At 40.9% G+C, this 21705-nt stretch overlaps 2 protein-coding genes across 2 annotated transcripts in view; both read right to left on the bottom strand.

Annotated features, from left to right (window-relative positions):
- Window positions 1–12509, bottom strand: part of rassf3 (Ras association domain family member 3) — a 111033-nt gene extending 98524 nt beyond the window's left edge. The window contains exon 1 of the mRNA XM_049567283.1: window positions 11809–12509. Coding sequence (XP_049423240.1) covers window positions 11809–12364 — 556 coding nt within the window. The 5' untranslated portion in view covers window positions 12365–12509. The remainder of the gene's footprint in view (window positions 1–11808) is intronic.
- Window positions 12510–13350: 841 nt separating this feature from the next.
- On the bottom strand, window positions 13351–19493 carry LOC125883108 (apoptosis facilitator Bcl-2-like protein 14). The gene is made up of 7 exons (XM_049567291.1): window positions 19374–19493; window positions 17338–17764; window positions 15753–15860; window positions 15096–15160; window positions 14768–14929; window positions 14563–14676; window positions 13351–14464 (listed from the first exon to the last, which is right to left on the bottom strand). Exons 2-7 carry the CDS (start codon window positions 17753–17755, stop codon window positions 14423–14425), a joined length of 909 nt encoding a protein of 302 aa, XP_049423248.1. The 5' UTR covers window positions 17756–17764; window positions 19374–19493; the 3' UTR covers window positions 13351–14422.
- Window positions 19494–21705: the final 2212 nt, after the last annotated feature.

The following is a 21705-nucleotide window of genomic DNA, read 5'->3' on the forward strand; positions in this document are numbered from 1 at the left end:
TGCTTTGACCATGACAAACTTAACTAAGTTGGACCAACTTCATATTTATCCAAAAGTTGTAGTGATGTCTATGGGTCAAATTATTTTATTAAAGACATCCTACTGTAAAATGTCAAAAATGCTTTTGGTTTTGACCAGCTTCTTAAAATAAGCTGTAATTTAAACACTTTGATGTAGTTTAAGCATCTTTCCCAAGACTTCATGAATAAGTTTTTAGAGTGTAATTAATCTCTCAAGACAGATTCTGCAATTTACGTTGTAGAATCTGTCGGCAGCCCTGTGTGAAAGACGACTGGTGGGGGGGGGGCTTTGAGTTTGAACGATGCTGCGCTTTAGCCAATCACAATGGAGGGGGCGTGGCCGAGACGTGCAGGTGTCCCCAGGAAATGTGTACCTACAGAAACAGCAAGCTCCGTGTCCATAGCGATCACTCCACCCAAACCACCGTCTCGTCCACGTGAAAAAAACTATTTTTCCAGTGGATGTCTTTGTTACAACATGATTGAGCTAACTGGAGTAGTTTCATGTTGTATCCGACAACGAGAGGCTTTTAACAGATGACGTCCTGATGTTAGCTTTGCTGCTGCTGTTAGCTGTCCCTGTCAGCTGCAGCCACTGATGCTTTCTAGACATCGTGATTTCCCATAACTGAATAAATACTACACATAGCAACACAAAACTGCTTTGCTAGCTCAATCATGTTGTAGCTAAGATATCCGCTGGAAAAAATATTTTATTCACGGACTGTTTATTGAGTTATTACCTTATTTTTATACAGTTTATGGTTATTACAGACACCGCTAATGGCTAACGTTAACAGCTAATGGTTAGCCCAGCTAATCTATGATGTTATTATTGTTATTTGCAAAACGTGCACACAGAAATAGTAACGTTTGTTCAGTCATTGTGTTTATAGACTTAACAAACATCAGATTAGTCTACACAGTGATATAGTGATGTGAAAAATGTGATATATAGCTAAACTCTGCTGGTTTTCTACCCGAAGTATTCGCAAACAACACGCCGGTTCCCTGGGGGCACCACCGGAAGTCAAGGGTGTGAGCGATCGCCGAGGCCCCTGCACTTCCGTTAGTCGAAAAACTCCGGGCTGTGCCTCCAGAGGTACAGGAAGAAAAAAATTTTTTTTTTTTTACCGATGGATTTCCAGATTGGAGTGTAATAAACTCTCTGTTTATATGCACACACTAAACGTCAGCTGGGTTTAAATTGGTCTGGTTTAGGTTAAATTTTCTGAGTACACATTGGGTTGTTCTTTGTGTGGCAATATTGTATCGTCACACAGTTTCAAGTATCGATTATATAAATTATTAATAAGACAAATACAAATTTGGCACAGTGGTGCAGTGGTTAGCATTGTCGCCTCACAGCAAGAGGGTTCCTGGTTTGAACTGAGACGTGGATCTAATAAACTTTGGTATGACGTCAAGTTTGATGTGTGCAGATTGTATTATGGCCGTTTACTACTGAATCGCAGGTTACGACATATGTCAATATGCAACGTCATCAGTGTGCACCGCATCGGCATACGTCTTCCATCTGTGCCACCACAGGTAGCTTGCTCACCTGGAAGTTGCAGTTCCTCCGCAGTTTCCTTCCATGCAGCGTCTTTTTTCTCGCGGTCATGAGGCGGCTTCTGCTGCCACAGCTCCACTGAACTTTCCTCTTTCTGGGAGTTTTTTGTTCGTTTTACCTCCATGGCATGCGATCATTTGTTTGGGTTTAGGGCCGGTGTTGCGGTGACCATTGCGTCATTTCGTGCTGCATTCCTATTGGTTGATTAGTAGCCATAGGTCGTAGCAGCTGTCACACTGTGAGATAGCCATCCTAAATTGACGTTGACAATGGCCATCCTTGAACCTGTCTCACAGTGCGACGCAAGACCACCATTTTAGAGCCACGACCAAAGATATCGCCACGTTTCTCCCACGATGGTCATCTTTCGTCTGGGACAGCCCAAAATCGCACAGTGTATACCGGCCATAAGGCACTGTTTCCACCAAACACTTTCAGTATGGTACATTTGGAACCAACAGTAACCCTTCATGGTACCTAGGACCTAAGTACCTGGACATGGTACCTAGGTCCTAGTGTTTCCACCACAAACAGTCCTCTTAAATGTGGGCGGGTTGTTGTCACTCACTGCTCCGTCCAACACTCACTGTATTTCCTCCTTTATCAGTCTGCACCTCGTTTATTGTCCACAGAACGAGGCTGCACGCCGACATTTTCAGAACAAAATCGAACAGGCTGCAGTGAGAGTCTCTCTCCATGGGATATTTAAAAATAGCAGGTTTGTGCATTTAGTCCTTCTCAGGCAAGCTCAGGGGTTTAGTGTTGCTGGAGCCCACAGGAACAACGCTCTATAAAGAACTGAGGCAGTTCATTTCATTTTACCTATCTGCTTATCCTGTTAGGGGTCGCGAGAGGCAGGGTAGAGTCACCAGTTAACCTGCATGTCTTTGGACTGTGGGAGGAAGCTGGAGCACCTGGAGGAAACCCATGCTAACACAGGGAGAACATGCAAACTCCACACAGAAGGGCTCCCACACCCTAGGTTTGCACTAGGAAAAGCAGTTCCAACCTGGTACTAGTAAGGTGTACCTAATAAAGTGGCTGGTGAGTGTATATTTGTGTCTACCTATCATCCATCTCTTCATAGCAGTCCTTTGCGTAATGAACATTATAGCATCATACACACTGTGCAGAGCCAAGTTTGTGCTGAGTAAAGGTTGTGGGGTCATTTAATATTAAAGAAGAGATCCATAGGCAGATGGATAAGTGCTTATTGTTCTGCTCTATAATGTGACAGGAACAGAGAACAGATGGAAACCAGCAGAACCACGGAGCTATTAGACACACTTAAACGCTCTCTACCTACCCACGACTAATGAACACACACACTGAGTCTATCTGCTGCAACATTAAACCCTGTCAGACAAAGACGTCCTGATCTCTGTGGCAGGTTTCTGTTACTTCATCTGGACGAGGACGACACAAAGAGACGAGAGGGCGACAGACCCACAGGAAGACAGGGACAGAGTCCAGGAAGTGTCCTTATCCAGCCTCATCTGACCCACTTTGAGACACACATGCATTAATTCACTGTGAGGAACAGCTGGGTTTTCTCCAGTATCAGTATCCAGATCAGTGCTGGGATGTAAGTCAATACATTCACTCAAGTTCTGTACCTCTGTAAAACTGGATGTACTTATACTTTTTACTTGTACTCATTTTCTTCTCATGCCACTTTCTGATTCACATTCTTCAGAACGACCCATTTTGTGTCACAAATGTTTGCAAATGGAGACTGCATGGCTAGGTGCTTGATTTTATACACCTGTGGCAACTGGTCTGATTGAAACACCTGAATTCAATAATCAAAAGATGTGGCCAAATAAAAAAAAGAGCTCCATCTGCCAGTTCTGCTTTACATTAACGCACAAGTACTAATAATATATTAATATAATAAACAATAGTATAATGGTCACAGGAGATGTTTTTCTGCTTTGCATACTTTTACTTTTGTTTCATTTTTTTGTCTTTTACATTTTAACTTTGTTTTTTTTGTTGTTGTTTTTTTTAACTTACATCCTAGCAGGACTTTTACCTGTAATGGACTATGTTTACAGAAAAAAAACTTTACCCATGAGAGACGATCAGTAGCATAGCGAATATTATCAGCTGATTTTAGCTAGCCAAAGAGATCTGTCCATATCGGCATATAAGTCAGCAGGTAATAAAATATTATGTCTGAGGAGTGTCTCCACTACACAGGTTTGTCCACCAGAGACCACTGAAAACAACTGTAAAATGTCCCAATGCAAGTACAAGCACATATCCTGGTCGTCTTGTTCTTCAAGTAACAACTAAATTTAAGTAAGACTTTAATACAAGCATAGATGGATTACTGAATGGCCCTACTTGGCAGTGTGTCAAGGTACCCCCTGGCCTTCACTTGTAAAATCCTAAATCTATATGTAGCAACCAAGAGACTCAAAATGACCACAGAGAGACACAAAAAGACAAAAAAAAGATGCAAAGGAGCTACGAAGAGACAACTAAAAAAATGGGCAAAACAACCACAAAGAGACAGAAAATGACCACAAAAAAGATGCATGACGACTACAGAGAGACACAAAAAGACCATAAATGCTGCAAAGAAACTGCAAAGAAATTCAAAATATCTCCAAAAATAGGCCAACAACTACAAAGAGACAAAAAAGACTAGAAAGAGACACAAAATCACTACAAGCATACACGCAATGTTTTTTTTTAAAAAGACACAAAGTTACTCCAAGGAGCCACAAAATGACTACAAAGAGACAAGACATGACTACAATGAGACAAAAATTACAAAGAGACTCAAAGAGACACAACATGTTTAGAAAAAGATATACAATGACTACAAGGAGACAAAGGAGACACATAATGACTACAAAGAGACAGGACGTGACTACAAGGAGACACCAGAATTACCACAAGGAGACACATAATGACTACAAAAAGACACAAAATGACTACAAAGAGACAAGACATGACTACAAGGAGACACAAAATTACTACAAAGAGACAAAACGTGACAAGGAGACACCAAAATTACCACAAGGAGACACAAAATAACAAAAGTAGACACAAAATGACTACAAAGAGACACAGAAGTACAACAAGGAGACACATAATGACTACAAAGAGACACAGAATTACAACAAGGAGACACATAATGACTACAAAGAGACAGGACGTGACTACAAGGAGACACCAGAATTACCACAAGGAGACACATAATGACTACAAAAAGACACAAAATGACTACAAAGAGACAAGACATGACTACAAGGAGACACAAAATGACTACAAAGAGACAAAACGTGACAAGGAGACACCAAAATTACCACAAGGAGACACAAAATAACGAAAGTAGACACAAAATGACTACAAAGAGACACAGAAGTACAACAAGGAGACACATAATGACTACAAAGAGACACAAAATGAGTACAAAAAGACAAGACATGACTACAAGGAGACACAAAATGACTACAAAGAGACATGACTACCAGGAAACACAAAATTACCACAAGGAGACACATAATGACTACAAAGACACAGGACGTGACTACAAGGAGACACAAAATGACTACAAAGAGACAGGACGTGAGTACAAGGAGACACAAAATGACTACAAAGAGACAGGACGTGACTACAAGGAGACACAAAATGACTACAAAGAGACAGGACGTGACTACAAGGAGACACAAAATGACTACAAAGAGACATGACTACCAGGAAACACAAAATTACCACAAGGAGACACAAAATGACTACAAAGAGACAAGACATGACTACAAGGAGACACAAAATGACTACAAAGAGACAGGATATGACTACAAGGAGCCACAAAATGACTACAAAGAGACATGACTACCAGGAAACACAAAATTACTACAAGGAGACACAAAGTGACTACAAAGAGACATGATTACCAGGAAACACAAAATTACCACAAGGAGACACAAAGTGACTACAAAGAGACATGATTACCAGGAAACACAAAATTACCACAAGGAGACACATAATGACTACAAAGAGACAGGACGTGAGTGCACACTTTTTTTTTTTTTTTTTTAAATATATTGTTGTCAGATATTTTTAACTTTCCAAAGTCTATATCATTCAGCCTTGAAGATCAGTTTGGCTTTTCACTGTTAGTTTTTGTCTACTGACTCACTTAAATAAATGAATTTCAACAAAATCATGAAACATGAACACAGTCTTTATAATGTGAAGTGGGTCAGTTCAGCCTGCCTGCAGCACCATCAATTAATGTTTAAAAGAAATAAGTGAACAGCTGTTCCTCCACTGACTTATAAGTGACTGTTTTATGCGTTAATAGCTGAACTAGTCAGCAGCAGTCCCCTGCAGAGAGCTACAGGACGTTAGCGACGACTTGTCTTAACTCTACCAGTTTGTTTTTTAATCTGAAACATTATTTTTGTCCTTTTGTTAAGGACATTCAGATGGAGTAATGGGCCTTTCAGAGGCTTCCTGAGTGGCAATCAAATACATTTTACATGAGCAGAAAGATTGGCCGCACACACTTAAGATATATATACACATGAAGTCCATCAGCAGTGCTGGTAAAACTGACTGGAAACACAGAGCTTATTGTGCAGGAATATTGTCTGTAAACACAACGAGGTTAAAAGGCTAAAAGGGCGCAAGCACACTTTGTTTAGTGTCTGTGTCAGCCTTGTTTTACTGTTTCATATTTTCTGTATGACTTGTGTTGCGTTGTTGCTGCATGATTTTGTGAGTTTTAAGCTAAAATTTTACAGCAAATAAAGTTCATATTGTTCTTAAAATCAAATCTGGTTCAGTCATTTTGTTACGGCGCAAATTATGTTGCAACCAAGGGACTCAAAATGACCACAGTGAGACAAAAAAGACAAAAAAGAATGGAAAGGAACAACAAAGAGACACAAAATGACTACAAAGAGAAACAACAAGACCATAGATGATGCAAAGAGACTGCAAATATCTACAAAAATAGGCAAAACAAATATAAAGAGACAAAAAACTACTTCAAAGACACAGAACGACTATGAAGACACACTAAATGTTTGGTTAAGACACAAAATGATTACAAAAAAGATGCATAACGACTATAAAGGGACACAAAAAGACCATAAATGATGCAAGAGACTGCAAATATCTACAAAAATAGGCAAAACAAATATAAAGAGACAAAAAACAACTAGGAAGAGACACAAAATGACAACAACAAGACACTAAATGACTACAAGGAGACAGTAATGTTTGGGAAAAGATACAAAATTACTACAAAGGGACACAAAATTTACCATAAATGATGCAAAGAAACCACAAAGAAATTCAAAATACAGGTTCCGCCTGGTGCAGTTGGCCTTGGGTTCCTCCTGGTGTAGTTGGCATTGGGTTCCTCCTGGTGTAGTTGGCCCTGGGTTCCTCCTGGTGTAGTTGGCTTTGGGTTCCTCCTGGTGCAGTTGGCTTTGGGTTCCTCCTGGTGCAGTTGGCTTTGGGTTCCTCCTGGTGCAGTTGGCTTTGGGTTCCTCCTGGTGCAGTTAGCTTTGGGTTCCTCCTGGTGCAGTTGGCCCTGGGTTCCTCCTGGTGCAGTTGGCCCTGGGTTCCTCCTGGTGTAGTTGGCCCTGGGTTCCTCCTGGTGTAGTTGGCATTGGGTTCCTCCTGGTGTAGTTGGCCCTGGGTTCCTCCTGGTGCAGTGGGCCCTGGGTTCCTCCTGGTGCAGTTGGCCCTGGGTTCCTCCTGGTGCAGTTGGCTTTGGGTTCCTCCTGGTGCAATTGGCCCTGGGTTCCTCCTGGTGCAGTTGGCTTTGGGTTCCTCCTGGTGCAGCAGGCCCTGGTGTAGTTGGCCCTGGGTTCCTCCTGGTGCAGTTGGCCTTGGGTTCATCCTGGTGCAGTTGGCCCTGGGTTCCTCCTGGTGCAGTTGGCTTTGGGTTCCTCCTGGTGCAGCAGGCCCTGGTGTAGTTGGCCCTGGGTTCCTCCTGGTGTAGTTGGCCCTGGGTTTCTCCTGGTGCAGTTGGCCCTGGGTTCCTCCTGGTGCAGTTAGCTTTGGGTTCCTCCCGGTGCAGTTGGCCCTGGGTTCCTCCCGGTGCAGTTGGCCCTGGGTTCCTCCTGGTGCAGTTGGCTTTGGGTTCCTCCTGGTGCAGTTGGCCCTGGGTTCCTCCTGGTGCAGTTGGCCCTGGGTTCCTCCTGGTGTAGTTGGCCCTGGGTTCCTCCTGGTGCAGTTGGCCCTGGGTTCCTCCTGGTAAAGTTGGCTTTGGGTTCCTCCTGGTGCAGTTGGCCCTGGGTTCCTCCTGGTGTAGTTGCCCCTGGGTTCCTCCTGGTGCAGTTGGCTTTGGGTTCCTCCTGGTGCAGTTGGCCCTGGGTTCCTCCTGGTGCAGTTGGCCTTGGGTTCCTCCTGGTGCAGTTGGCCCTGGGTTCCTCATGGTGTAGTTGGCTTTGGGTTCATCGTGGTGCAGTTGGCCCTGGGTTCCTCCTGGTGTAGTTGGCCATGGGTTCTTCCTGGTGCAGTTGGCCCTGTGTTCCTCCTGGTGCAGTTGGCCCTGGGTTCATCCTGGTGCAGCGGGCCCTGGGTTCATCCTGGTGCAGTTGGCCCTGTGTTCCTCCTGGTGTAGTTGGCCCTGGGTTCCTCCTGGTGCAGTTGGCCTTGGGTTCCTCCTGGTGTAGTTGGCCCTGGGTTCCTCCTGGTGCAGTTGGCCCTGGGGTCCTCCTGGTGCAGCGGGCCCTGGGTTCCTCCTGGTGCAGTTGGCCCTGGATTTCTCCTGGTGCAGTTGGCCCTGGGTTTCTCCTGGTGCAGTTGGCTTTGGGTTCCTCCTGGTGCAGCGGGCCCTGGGTTCCTCCTGGTGTAGTTGGCCCTGGATTTCTCCTGGTGCAGTTGGCCCTGGGTTTCTCCTGGTGCAGTGGGCCCTGGGTTCCTCCTGGTGTAGTTGGCCCTGGGTTCATCCTGGTGCAGTTGGCCCTGGGTTCCTCCTGGTGCAAGACAATGTCTGGCCTCATGTGGACGTTATGTATCGGTGCATCCAACTGTTCCAAGTACCTCAACAGACTGTCCAGGAGCTTACTCATGCCCTGATCCAGGTCTGGGAGGAGATCCCCCAGGACACCATCTGCCGACTCATTAGGAACATGCTCAGACATCGTCAGGAGTTGGATCAGCCTGTGATTTCAATTCCTTACTTTGATATTTGGTGTGATTTTGAATTCAGCCCTCACCTCAGTGGGTTGATGATTTTGGCTTCCACTCACCGCTGTTACGTCATTTTGTTCTCCACAAATTATACGATGTACATCAGTAAAGACTTTCAACTTGCATAATTTGTTCATCAAGATCTGATGTGTGATTTAAGCGCACTACACCACTGATTAAAGCTACGTGACAGGGCGTGTAAAGAAAAGGAGGAATTTAAAAAAAAAGATTCAGTAAATGAAGGTTCACAAACGGCTCTTTGAATATTCAAAACCCTCTGAGTCTCATTTCCATTACAACACCAACAAACGCACCCGGCAGCCTTGGCACATGAGGAAGGAGAGTCATTTTCTGCGTTTCCTCTTTCTATTGTTCGTCAGACAGAAGTAGACACAGAGGGAGGTCCAGTTTGTACTCGAGGAGACACTGAGGCTCGTTTCCTTTTACATCTGAACCGGTCCGTCTGCATACCGACTGCATTCCAGCTGCTGAGCTGTGTTTCAGAGCCCTGCCTACTCATGTCATCCACATCATTCAGACGTGTGCTTTCAGTGCATGTCGGAGAGGAATACCTAAAAGTGACGTTGCCACTTTGATAAGAACTGTTTCCTTCACTTTTCCCATTCTTACATCGAAACAGATCCCATTTAGTCGAACTTAACATCTCTAAATGTTTGTTCAACCACACCTGCTGTATTTCCTCTTTAGAGTCCTCAATCAATGAATGTTGAAAATAAAATTCCAGTTATATCAAGCAGAGTTATTCACTGGTCAGGTCTGAGTTCCTAAACAAACTACTAATGACTTTGTTTCTCCTCCAGGACGTCATAATCCAGCGTAAACCTCATCCTGTGGTTTCTAGTTCTATCTTTCCTCCCTTTACTTTACAGCTTTTTGAAGTTCATTCATTTATTTATTTTCCATAACCACTTATCCTGTTAGGGGTCGCAGGCGGGCTGGAGCCTATCCCAGCTGGCATTGGGCGAGAGGCGGGGTTCACCCTGGACAGGTCACCAGACTATCACAGGGCTGACACGTAAGCCCCTTTGAAACGGGAATTGTGCAAATTTGCAGGAAAGCCCAGTCAGTCTTCTTTCAGCATTGCCTGTAGTTTTAGCAATGGGGGGCGTGAGCAAGTAACAAAATGTGTAGCTCAGCATGTGACGAAAACAGTGACATGGGAGGGAAGCCGTGGCTGGTCAGTCCTTCGGCGATTCTCTCGTAAGTCGGCCCGTTCCTCACCGTTCCCATTATTTGACGGTTAATGGCCTCTTTGTTTGCGAGGACAAGGAGGGCGCGCAATTCCTTGTCTCCCCAGTTGCTCATCTTTACAGTGTCTGTCAGGTTTGTGTTTCCCTCTTGCTACTAGCTGCTCATTCCTGCTGGTTCCTGTTAGTCCACCGCCAGTGGGTCACACATGTGGTGTCATCAACAGCCCCCCCTGTGGCGAAAGGGTGCCTCGTTCTTTTTAAACCAAAAAAGGTTCCGCCAATATGTCTACCCTACGAGGCTGAAAATTGGGCACCTCGGATCAACTCGCCAATCCGGCTCCGTGTATCTAAACGCTCGCAGCTTGCCGGCAAAACGGCCCAACATTCACCGAAGATCTGGCAGTGTAAAAGGGGCTATAGAGACAGACAACCATTCACACCTATGGACAATTTAGAGTCACCAAGTAGCCTGCATGTCTTTGGACTGTGGGAGGAAGCTGGAGTACCTGGAGGAAACCCACACTGACACAAGGAGAACGCGCAAACTCCCTCCTGGATTTGAACCAGGAACCCTCTTGCTGTGAGGAAACAATGCTAACCACTACACCTCCGTGAAGTTGTTTCTGGACATACTTCGTGTAGGTGCGAAATCAAAAAGATTTTCAGCAGAAAACTAAATTCACTTAGACATGTAGACACGGTGAAGACGACCTGCTGAAGTTCAAACTGAGCATCAGAATGATGAAGAAATGTGATTCAAGTGACTTTGAACGTGGCATGGTTGTTGGTGCCAGACGGGCTGGTCTGAGTATTTACTGGGATTTTCAGCACAACCGTCTCTAGGGTTTACAGAGGATGGTCCCAAAAAGAGAAAATATCCAGTGAGCGACATTGTTCATTTTTATCTATTTGTGTATTTATTCATCTTTCTATCTAAATCACTTATTTTTATTTATTTACTTATTTTTATCTATCCATCTTTCTATCTATCTATCTATTTTTGTTTATTTTTATTTAGTTTTCATTTATTTATTTAGTTTTATTTATTTGTTTATCTATCTATCTATTTATTTCATTTGTTTATCTTATTTTCATTCATTTATCTATATTTTCAATTTATTTGTGTATTTATTAATCTTTCTGTCTATCTAATTTATTTACTTTTATTCATTTTATTTTCATTTTTTATTTATTTTATTTTTATTTGTTTATCTATGTATTTCATTCATTTTTATTTATTTTATTTTCATTAATTTATTTATATATATTTTTAATTTATTTGTGTATTTATCCCTTTACCTATCTATTTTGTTTATTTTTATTTATTTATATATTTATCCATTTTTATTTATTTAATTTTTATTTATTTATTTATTTATCTATTGATTAATTAATTTATTAATTTATTATTTCTTCTTTTCCAATTTTCTTCAGATACATATCCCTTCTGGCTTATTTACAGAAGTGTATGTATTGTGTTGTGTCATGTGTCTGTGGTTAATAAGTGTATAGTGTGTTCATGATGTGTGATCCACTCTATAGGTGGGGTGACCCCTCTTGGTTATGGGTGGGGGGCACGATGTAGACCTTGTGTTGCAACTGATTTTAATATTATAAAATTTAAAAATTGCAAGTCATAAAAAAGAAATAGAAAAATAAAAAGTCTTTAAATGATTTTTTAGAAAGAGAAAAAATAATGTTTGGTTGGATTTCAGTATTAAATTTGTCAAGTAAATACTAAATTTCCATATAAGCTGAACTACACACCCTTTAATGGTTATGAATGATAGTTTGATGAGTCATGCTCTGAAGGGGCTCCTCATCTCAGACTCACCTGCACAGGTGAGACCATGCTGGAAGATGTAGCTGCAGCACACATCACACCAGGTGTTCCCGCCTCCAGGCTCGAAGGTGTGTCCCTCCCCGGACTCCTCTTTCACCCTGGGGTCCCTCTCTCCGGGGGAGAAGATAGTCCTCACATCGGGGGGTCTGAACCCCCTCCTCCTGGCCCGCGGTGGTCCTCCTCCGTGACCCTCCATCCCGTTCCCGACAGCTCCTGGCTCGCTGTCTCTCCCGTCATGGCTCGGTGAACTCTCCGGTGATTTCCCCTCCGGGTGCGCTTTCTCACTCCACGCCGCCTCCAGGCTCTCCAGACTGGCCGGCTGAGGAGACGGAGGGTGCCTCCGGACCGCCCGCACCACCACCGCGCCCTTGCTGGCTTTAGAGATCCGCATCTTAGCGCCCGGCGGCGGCCAAGTAGCCTCCGCTGCCTCGCTCAGCGTCCCGGGGGATTTGTTGATGAGCACAGTCCGCACGGGTAATGGAGAGTCATCCGTGACCGACGAGCGCGTGGGGACGTATTTGCGACCCTGGTGAACGGCGTTAAACATTACGCACGAGTGGAGGTGCAGCCTGTTGAAGAGTGACCGACAGGTGAGACGTCATTGATGACACCGACTGATGAGCCGAGCCCTCCTGGCGCGCGGTTTTGTTGTGGGTAAGCAGGTTGAGGCAGTCCGAGGTGTGCACGGGGACGGGTTGGATCTCATTTCACCGCGAGACATCACACAACAGAGCAAGCTGAGCGGCACGCGCTAGGAAAGAGTGCACGCCAAACTCGGTTTTAAAAAAAATGGTAATTTAAAGATGATTTGATTTCAGGAAGCGTGATCAGTTAGCAAACTTGATTTAAATAACTCTCTGAATTAAGGAGACCCCCCTCTTTGATTCGGCATAAATAACATCCGTTATAAGCCATCATGTAATTAAGTTTTCAACTTTTATTATGGTGTTGTCTCTACGTAGAATACCCATGAACTAACTTCCTGTAAACGGTAAAGCTCAAAGTTGATTTTAAATTAAAGAAAATGCTATTACCAATTGTATTAATATGCCGAATTAATCAAAATCTAATATAAGAATTTATCACTTTGGGAAACGCTGGGAAATTCAGTAAAAAATAAAGAAAATCGATAAAGAAAATAAATTATCGAATATTTGCCTGGGATCTGTTGGCAGTACAAAGTGCAGTTCCCTCATTTAAACACAAGGAGGTGCTGTTGTCACACAAACATATTTTATTGAGCAAAACTAGGTCTGGAAAATGAGGGACGTGTGCATTAAAATTAAGTATAGTTCTTTTATTGAGGTCATTTTATACACGCACCATACAATTTAGGTACTTGTATTGCATAGTTTCCCCACATACATGGCCGCCTTGTACTAAAATGTGTCATATACTTCTTGTGACATAAATACAGTAATATATAGTGATATAAAATGCCCTTGAATTTAATTATTTTATTGCTGTACCGACAAACATTTAGAAAAAAATTAAATACATCACTGAGCAAGGACCACTTGATATCAACTGAGATGAAATAACAAATACATTTTATTTTTGAGTCACATTAGCATTCATTTGTAGTTATATTAAAACATTCAGGCTTTCAGGCATTCAGGCACAGACAAGGTTTCTTTGGCATCTTTTGAAATAAGTAAAAAAAAAAAAAAAGTGAAATGCAGAAAACACCAGCAACAATTACAGCTAAGCAACTTGGCGCATCCCTCGCAAACTTTGCAAACATATAAATTCATTTTCATAAAAAAGTGCGAGTGCTGAAAGATAATACATTTGTCTTATGAAAATATACAATACAGATTTTGTCCACCAAGCTCCAGGAACAAATAATGCTAATTAAATATTGCTATAGGTCGCCTGCATGTCCCTGAGAAGAAAACTACATATTATTAAATCACATTTAGCAGTTATCAGTGACATGAAAATAGTTTCCTCTTCGGTTCATGGTCCTCATAATGCCTGGTTCACACTAAACAACATTTACCAACAGTCACTATGTTACATTAGGAGATTGTGAAGTCATTGGTGCCGTGACTTTACCGACAGACATCACAGACCAGTCGTCCCTGGTCGTTTTTAATGTCGGGTGTGATCACTGTCTGTTCATGCGTCAGCTGAACTGTTATTGTAGTAACATAAAAGCGCCACCAGATGGCAGAAGCTACATTTACAAAAAGAAAATCAAACATGCTGGAGTCTCTGTCAGGACATCATGGTGTCAGTTGTCGTCTACTATGACACACTACTCATGATGAAACAATGGATTATCCTGTACAACATTCGCCGTCGTTCACGATCCATGTCGACACCGCGCCAGGCTACAGTCAGGCTGACATCTAGTAGTGTGAACCTGACATCAGACTTCTAAAAGAATTGTTCCAAAACAAAGACTTGAACAATAACATTATTCATGAAGATAAAAACCCAGATTGACATGATTACATATTTTCGTATTTTTCTAAAGCATGCAAATATGTTAACGGTCGTCAGGTCTGGGTTTTACGTGCGTTTAACTGGCGTGGCAGAATACAGCGTTTCCTGAGTGTGATTTTGTTCGTTGTGTCTCAAAACAGCCACTTCTTTCTGCTCAGCAGGAGTCATCTTCATCGTCACTGTAAAAGGCTTCCTCCTGTGAACAAAATTTAAAAGGCTTATGGTCCACACTAATTTGTTTCAAGGCGATATTAACAGCGACACAGTGTGTGTGTGTGTGTGTGTTTCACGTACGTATCCGCCCAGCTGCTGTACCCACGATGAGTAGTATTGCTGCAGATATCTGGCTCCGTGGTCGAGCAGTCGGTTCCTGGGCAGCGAGCTCACCGCTGACAGACGACTGGTCACCTGCCGGAGACGCGCACGTTCAACAGTCAGTCAGTTTTACAATCTTTTTACTTGAGTTTTTTTTATATAAACACCATAAAGCTTGTCTCACCTCACAAGTCACGGCAATCTGGCTTTTGGGAGATCCCGTAGGCCCCGGAGAGTCAGGGTTGGGGCTCCTGAGGCCCATCCTCGTGAGAAGGGCCTTAATTAGTTTCTCAAAGAAACTGTAGTTCCAGAACAGCTCTGCGGCGATGTTGGCATCCTTCAGCTCCTGATGGAGACACGAAACATTTTACTGTTGAGTGTTTTTTATTGATAAATGAAAAGCTAACGTCATGAAGCAACCACAGCAGGTTCATACCACGTAGCTAAGTAACTGCTCACTGCAACACTTATTTTATTTATGCAGGTTTTCAGGAGGAGACGTTGCGTCTTACCTGTTCGTTCAGTCTGTCTCCAGCATCCCTCAGCAGCAGGCCAATCACTCTCTCCACATTCACATCTGCACAACAGAACACATGATTATCAGCTGACATCTTACTATAAGAAAACCACCAGGATTAGCAAGTCTGGTACACTGGCCTCTCAAACCTCGTCACGTAAATTCATGTTAAACCATGATTTACTTTTGTTTCAGAGCTGTTTTGTGATAAAACGCAGTTGACAGCCATTGTAATAGTCATTTTGGGTCCCCTGACACCGTGAATGACGCTGCTAAACTTGTGTCTGATGATTTCTGACAACAGTACTTGAAGCTCTGCAGCGTGAAATTCTAATTTCTGCTCTTGGAGATGCTTTTGTCAACAAACAAACAGACAGCCACGCTGCTGCGTTCCAAAAGTTGAACTCAGTTTATCTCAGGGCACAGCTGTGGTGCCACAGTGTCGCTCTGACATTTAAGCACACCTGTGTGCCTTCCTTAAAAACAACGAATTTGAAGACGCATGTGCACGGCCCCTTATGTTGCAATTTGGAGGCACTCATCAGGTTGAAACGAGAGATTCAGGAGAAAAATCTAAAAATTGTTTTTGCGCAACTTCACTTAAAAAACACTGAGTGTTAATTTATTCCGTAAGGAGGAAAACAAAACTCACCCTGTGGCGCGTCCGTCTCTATTTCTGGAGGAATGAACGGGATGTCATCAGCGATCTTTGTCAGCTTACTTGCAACTGTGTTCAACTCGTCCTCCTCTTTTACTTTAGCTGAAAGAAATGATAAACACACACATTAAACATTTAGGGAGAAGACAAGGGCATGAGCACACACACAAGTGTTAACAGCCACAAGTCCAAGCCTGTATCTTCAACAAAAAAAACAAAAAACAAAAAATCCCCAAAACAATGATGTGTTACGTCAAAGTGAAAGCCTGAGTCACAGTCTGAGTCACAGCCAGCAACATACATGCCTGCTGGCACGTCAGTAAAACAACCTGCGCCCACATGTTAACGACATTTAACCTTCTTGACTCAGTTTTAAAAAGCTGAAAATGGATTTGCATATTGGCACAAGTACAAAAACAAGATGACGCGACAGGTTTTATGACGTGAGGTGAAAGAAACTGCGTCATGCAAGAGTTTGAAAAAGGCTCCGTTTATTTCAAGCAGGATTCAAATGTCAGAACAAACTCGTCCTGATTTCTGATGTTTTTTGGTAATTTGGTAAAAAAAATTTAAAGTCCTTACTCTAGTATATGAGGGCTAACAGTTATTTTCATCAATCAATCCAAGCCATGAATATAATCGTAAAGTGTGAAATCCTCGCCCAGAGAATTTTAGTTTTTTTTTTGTTTTTTTTTTTTTTCTTGAGCAATGACTGACAAGATCGATATTTTATTAAACGATAGCCGATTCATTTTGTGCAATTGTCAAATTGTTGCAGCACTGAAATATACGACACTATCACTGGCTGACAGATGGAAACTAGAACTGCAACAATTAGAAGATTAATCAATTGAATGGTGGTCCATTCTGCCCACTAATTTTATCCCTAACAAAGGCACCAACTTGTGCATGAAAAGAATAAAACATTTTCACTTCAGAAAGCATGCTGCAACAATATTTAATTATTTAGCCCTGGGGCCGCTTCATACCTGGTTTTGTTAGCATTACCCAACAGAGAAGTAAGTGCACATTAAATTTAAGTGCTGTGTCTTGGAGACAGGCTCTTTCCCCTGCCAAAATCCAGCAACATGTGTAACGGTGGCCCCCGAAAGGATCGCATTTTTGTAGCAAATAATACATGTACATTTTTTAATCCTTAGCAGTGAAACTGAACAGACAACAGAACAAATAATTTACTTTTGACGGAAGCGGAATAATATATATAATGAAATATATAATATAATGAAAATAACAGTTAGCTGCAGCCCTAATAAAAACAGAAAGGAAAAATCATGTGAAAAATAACAGGTTGTTGCATTTGTGCTCTGTGGTCTTTAGTTCTTTAAAGTCATTTTATAATACCTTTACATTTGACTGTCTTATGCCTTCATTTAAATATCACCCATTAATATCATCTTTTTTCCTCTCCAGCCTCCGGACCCTTGGACTTTATTTTTGTGATTTTCAGTCATCATAGCAAACATTTTACACAGTTTTCCATCATTTTGAAGGCATTAAATAAATTGATAATCAAAGATCTGAGTGTAGTGGTTATCTGAGGCTGTATCTTAATACTCACGTTCTTTAGTTCCACCAGATCTGAAGTCACCAGCAGACGGCTTCTCAATATTTTGGCTCGGTTCTTCATCTTCTGTATGAGGTTTAACACAGCTAAGTAACCGCAATAGTTTCAGCCCCTTCCTCCTCTTCTTCGTCTTCTTTTTCTTGTTGTTCTCCTCCTCCTTCTCAGTCTTGGCTGGCACCTGAGGTGAGGCTGATCCGTTTGCGTCTGTGCCACCGTTTGCTAAAGTCTGACTGTCCTGTGCAGGTGACTCCTTTTTTGGCCGTCTCCTCTTTGCGTAGGCCATGAGGAGTTTGAACTCCAGCGTGTCCTCCATGCTGTCTGTGTCTGAGGTAGATCTGAGGGGGTCTGTGCTGCCGCTGAGGCCGTTTTGGTTGGAGAGGAGGTCGTGGATGACCACGTGTCCGTTAGACATGTTGGTTTACTGTTGATTAAAGAAGAAAAGTTTTATCACTTGCAGTTAAATTAGACATTTACCTGGTTAAATAAAAGGAAAACTCAATGAAATGTCAAATACTTAAACATAAAGTTTAATATAACTCCTGCTGCAGTCTGGTACTTGTCTTCCTATTTTTTCAGTGAGTGTAAGCAGCAGGGTTTTTTGTTCTACTCTCATGATGTCATCTGGATATCTTTGGGGTTTGGTCAGTCGGTCAAACAGTACAAACAATCTGAAGATGTTATCTTGGGCTCTTGGAACTCATGGTGGGTATTTTTAATTTCCTTTTGATTTTTTTTGTTTGTTTTCTAGACTGAGTAATAACTTATAAAAACTAAATACGTAGATGAATTACATTATTATACTTTCTTTGGTCTTATGTTCTTTGTATTCTTCCAGTTATTATCAGTTTTGTTTTACTTTTAGGTCTTTTCTAATAAATTAAGAAGTGCAGCTCATGATTATTTTTCATAACTGACTCATCGAATAATTAGTCGATAAATGTAAGAAAATTCTGAAAAATGTCTGCTACGTCTCAACAGAGCACAAGGTGACTGATCATGATGCACAACCAACAGCCTCCAAAATATTCATTTTTAAAGTGATATAAAAACAGAAAATATCAGCAAATCCTCACATTTGAGAAGCTGGAACGGGTGAAAATTAGGATTCATTTTTTCTTGTAAATTTCCTTATAATAGCTGCCTTTGTTTCTGTAAATGTATTTATTTCTGCTGATTCCAGTGTGTTTTCTTTTGTTATTGTACTGCCTAATAAACTTTGCTTTTACAATAATATTGTACAGAACATTCAAACCTCTATTATATCAATTAAGATGTATAACTTAAATGAATTTAGAAAGAGGAAATGAGGGTGTTGCTCTAATAATCTAATGCTCTATAAGTTATCATCTGATCCAATCTATCAATAATCATGTATTAACTGTCAGTTTAATGACTTTTTTGTTGCATTTGTCGCTGTCTGCTGGTGATAAACGGGAACTACACTGGATCATGTTCAGGCATGTTGTGATAAACTGAAAGCTTGATCCAAACCTGTTGTTCCCGAGAACACTGAATTAAATACAGGCAGGAATTTAATAGTAAGTTCATTCACTGTTAAACGAAACGAGACAGCTTTAAAATGTTGGTTAAGGCCAATTTCGCTGCCCAGCTTGGAAAGTCTAAGTCACGACTGTTTAACAGACCAACGTATGTGAAAATACACGTAACAAATATAAAGTAAAGTAGTAAATTAGTCTCGACTGTTACCGAATAGCATCCGCAATGCTAACTGTTAGCTTCCTCGTCAGAGGACAAGAGAGGCTCAAGCTGGCTCCGAAAAAGTACAATACTAAACTAAACTGGAAATATACTTTAACAGTTATTACTCTGGCTCTCTGTAAAACTAACGAAACCCAAAGTTTACTTACACATTGAGTCATTAACTTAACGTTAGTTAGCTAAATCAAACTTTCGCTAGTTATAACGTCACTCACTCAACTGCCGAAACGACCAAAAAACACTTTTACCCTACTTTTAAACACGAACTACACGTTTGTATATAACACAAACATAAAAACACGACTACTTACGGCCAAGACGATTAAAAAGAAACTAAAATGTCCGCCCAAGAGATTTCTTTAATGCTTATTCATCGATCAATCTCCGATACCACACAGTTTAAACTCTGAACCTAACTCCTACCTGACAGTTAGCTTTATGGAGTCATGAGACGGTGACGCACTTCCGTCTGCGTCATCACGTACGGTGACGCATGCTAACATCCAAGCATGCTAATGAGAAACAAGCTAACTTTGAATTTAACTTGGTGTTGAACCGCTTTGGTCTTTTGAACAACAAATGAATGGAAACACATTTTAAGAATACCACAAAAAATACTTGATGAAACCCCTGATGTGAAATGAACTGCTATTTGTTTTGTTTTTGTTGTTGTTTTCTAATCTCCATTCTTACTTTATTATTTAGCTTTCATTGCAGTTTGTTTGAGCTCTCATGTATTGTTGTGTTTGTTCTATACCTGACGATTTTTTTGTACATTGTATTGAATAAAGCTGTTAATTAAAAAAAAAAGAAACAAGCTAAATATGTGCTAGTTTTTGATTTGATTTAAATTCATTTATTTCTAACATTTTTTTTAAAAAATGTTAACGATAATAACAATAAAACAGAATATATTGTAGGAAAAAACCTATAAAACAGAAATTAGAAATCATGAACAAACTTACACTGACAAATATAAATGAACAATTCATGTCTGAAAAGGAGGAAGAAGCACAATCTCAAACTATACTATGCCATCACCAAGCAGACTATTACATAAATACACTCTTCTCAAATTACATTATTACAACATTATCTATCTTAATAAATACTTGTGTATCTATTTATTTTGATTTCAAAACACAGTTAGTTTGGTTTTATTCAGATTTCATGATAATTTATTCACTCACATCACATCACATCTGATGTGACCACCTCCACCAAAATGTTCTTATCATCCGCAAATAACACAAATTTAATATTTCTGGTACTTTACATGTGTTATTAATATACAAAATAAACAGTTATGGCCCTAAAACTGACCCCTGTGGGACTCCACAGGTAGCATCCAAACATGAAGATTTATGTTCACCAGTGTGTACGAACTGTTGATGGCTTCGTATATAGCTATTCACCCAGTTCAACACAACCCCTCTGATGCCATACCTTTCCAGTTTATTGATTAATATGTCATGATCAATAGTAACAATGTTATTTTCCAGTTCCGGTTGAGTTTTTTCTGTTTAATATAAGCAGATACATCAAACTCTATAATAATATATATATTTTTTGCCATTAAGAGCTCAAACGATTTCAAACTGAAAGTGAAACTGACAAACAGTGACAGCAAATAAAACGCATCTCAACTTTATTCTAAAATGATAAGGTTACTCAAGTGGTGTTACAGCTGTAGGGTTCGGCATGCTTTGTCTCAAATGTAAATGTACATGTTTTTGTTTTCTCCCCCAAAACATTTTAAAAGTCCACCAAATTCATCACAAACAAAAACAACGTGGGAATTTTTGTTGTTGTGAAAGAAACTTCCAGAACCATACCATAAAAACCAAACCTGCTATTGAATGACTTGTCAGGGATAAAATAACACAAAAAGGGGAACTGTAACTGTAAACTAAAATAAAGAGGAAGTTCACATTCCTGACATTTAACCAAACACAGAGATCATTATTAAATAGTGTTTGACCCCTGAAAAAGGCAATCTAAAGTGTCAACATTTAAAAACATAACCTGCACTTGCTTTCACGATGAATGGGAGGACAAATAATTCCTCTTTCTTCCAAGAAGTGGTCCATTTCTGCCCACACACCGACATTACACGTTGCTGCTATGTCTCACTCTCGGAAAAGAAAGTGCAACGCAGCAGTTTTTTTAGCATGAGTCACCAGCACTAGAACTTAACTGTCACGTTACAAGTCGCTCTTGCCATAATAAAATAGAAACAGACTAAATTCCTCAGATTAAAGTTTGATGTTTTGGCTGGTCTTCAAAATATGTATTTTTTAATTCTTATTTATATATTTATTTCCAGTCAATCATCTCGAGTGGTTCCCACAGGATGAGTTTAAGAGGTCATCAGATAATTCAACACCAGAACAGAATTGACTTATTTCTGTCTCTAAAATCTTTTTCAGGTAAATTACGGAATCATTTTATCTTCTCAGGCTGCTCAAAGATATTCAAATAAAACACAAAAATTGGTCAAATGGTAGATTTAATGCGACTGGTGATAAAGGGCTGCAATTAGATGTTTCTTCATTTTAAGGGGTCAAAAGTTAAAAAAGGTCGGAAACCACTGATCTAGAAAACTCGATGGACGTCAGTTTCTGCCAGTAAAAATAAAATATA

The sequence above is a fragment of the Epinephelus fuscoguttatus genome, linkage group LG22 (genome assembly GCF_011397635.1).
Source record: "Epinephelus fuscoguttatus linkage group LG22, E.fuscoguttatus.final_Chr_v1".
Taxonomy (NCBI): Eukaryota; Metazoa; Chordata; class Actinopteri; order Perciformes; family Serranidae; genus Epinephelus; species Epinephelus fuscoguttatus.

Coding starts and splice junctions, on each gene's coding strand:
- LOC125883108 (XM_049567291.1), bottom strand. CDS start 17,755: ATGTCTAACGGACACGTGGTCATCCACGACCTCCTCTCCAACCAAAAC. Junction 15,861..17,337: donor ATCTGGTGGAACTAAAGAAC/GTGAGTATTAAG, acceptor CATTTCTTTCAG/CTAAAGTAAAAGAGGAGGAC. Junction 14,465..14,562: donor TACAGCAGCTGGGCGGATAC/GTACGTGAAACA, acceptor TTTTGTTCACAG/GAGGAAGCCTTTTACAGTGA.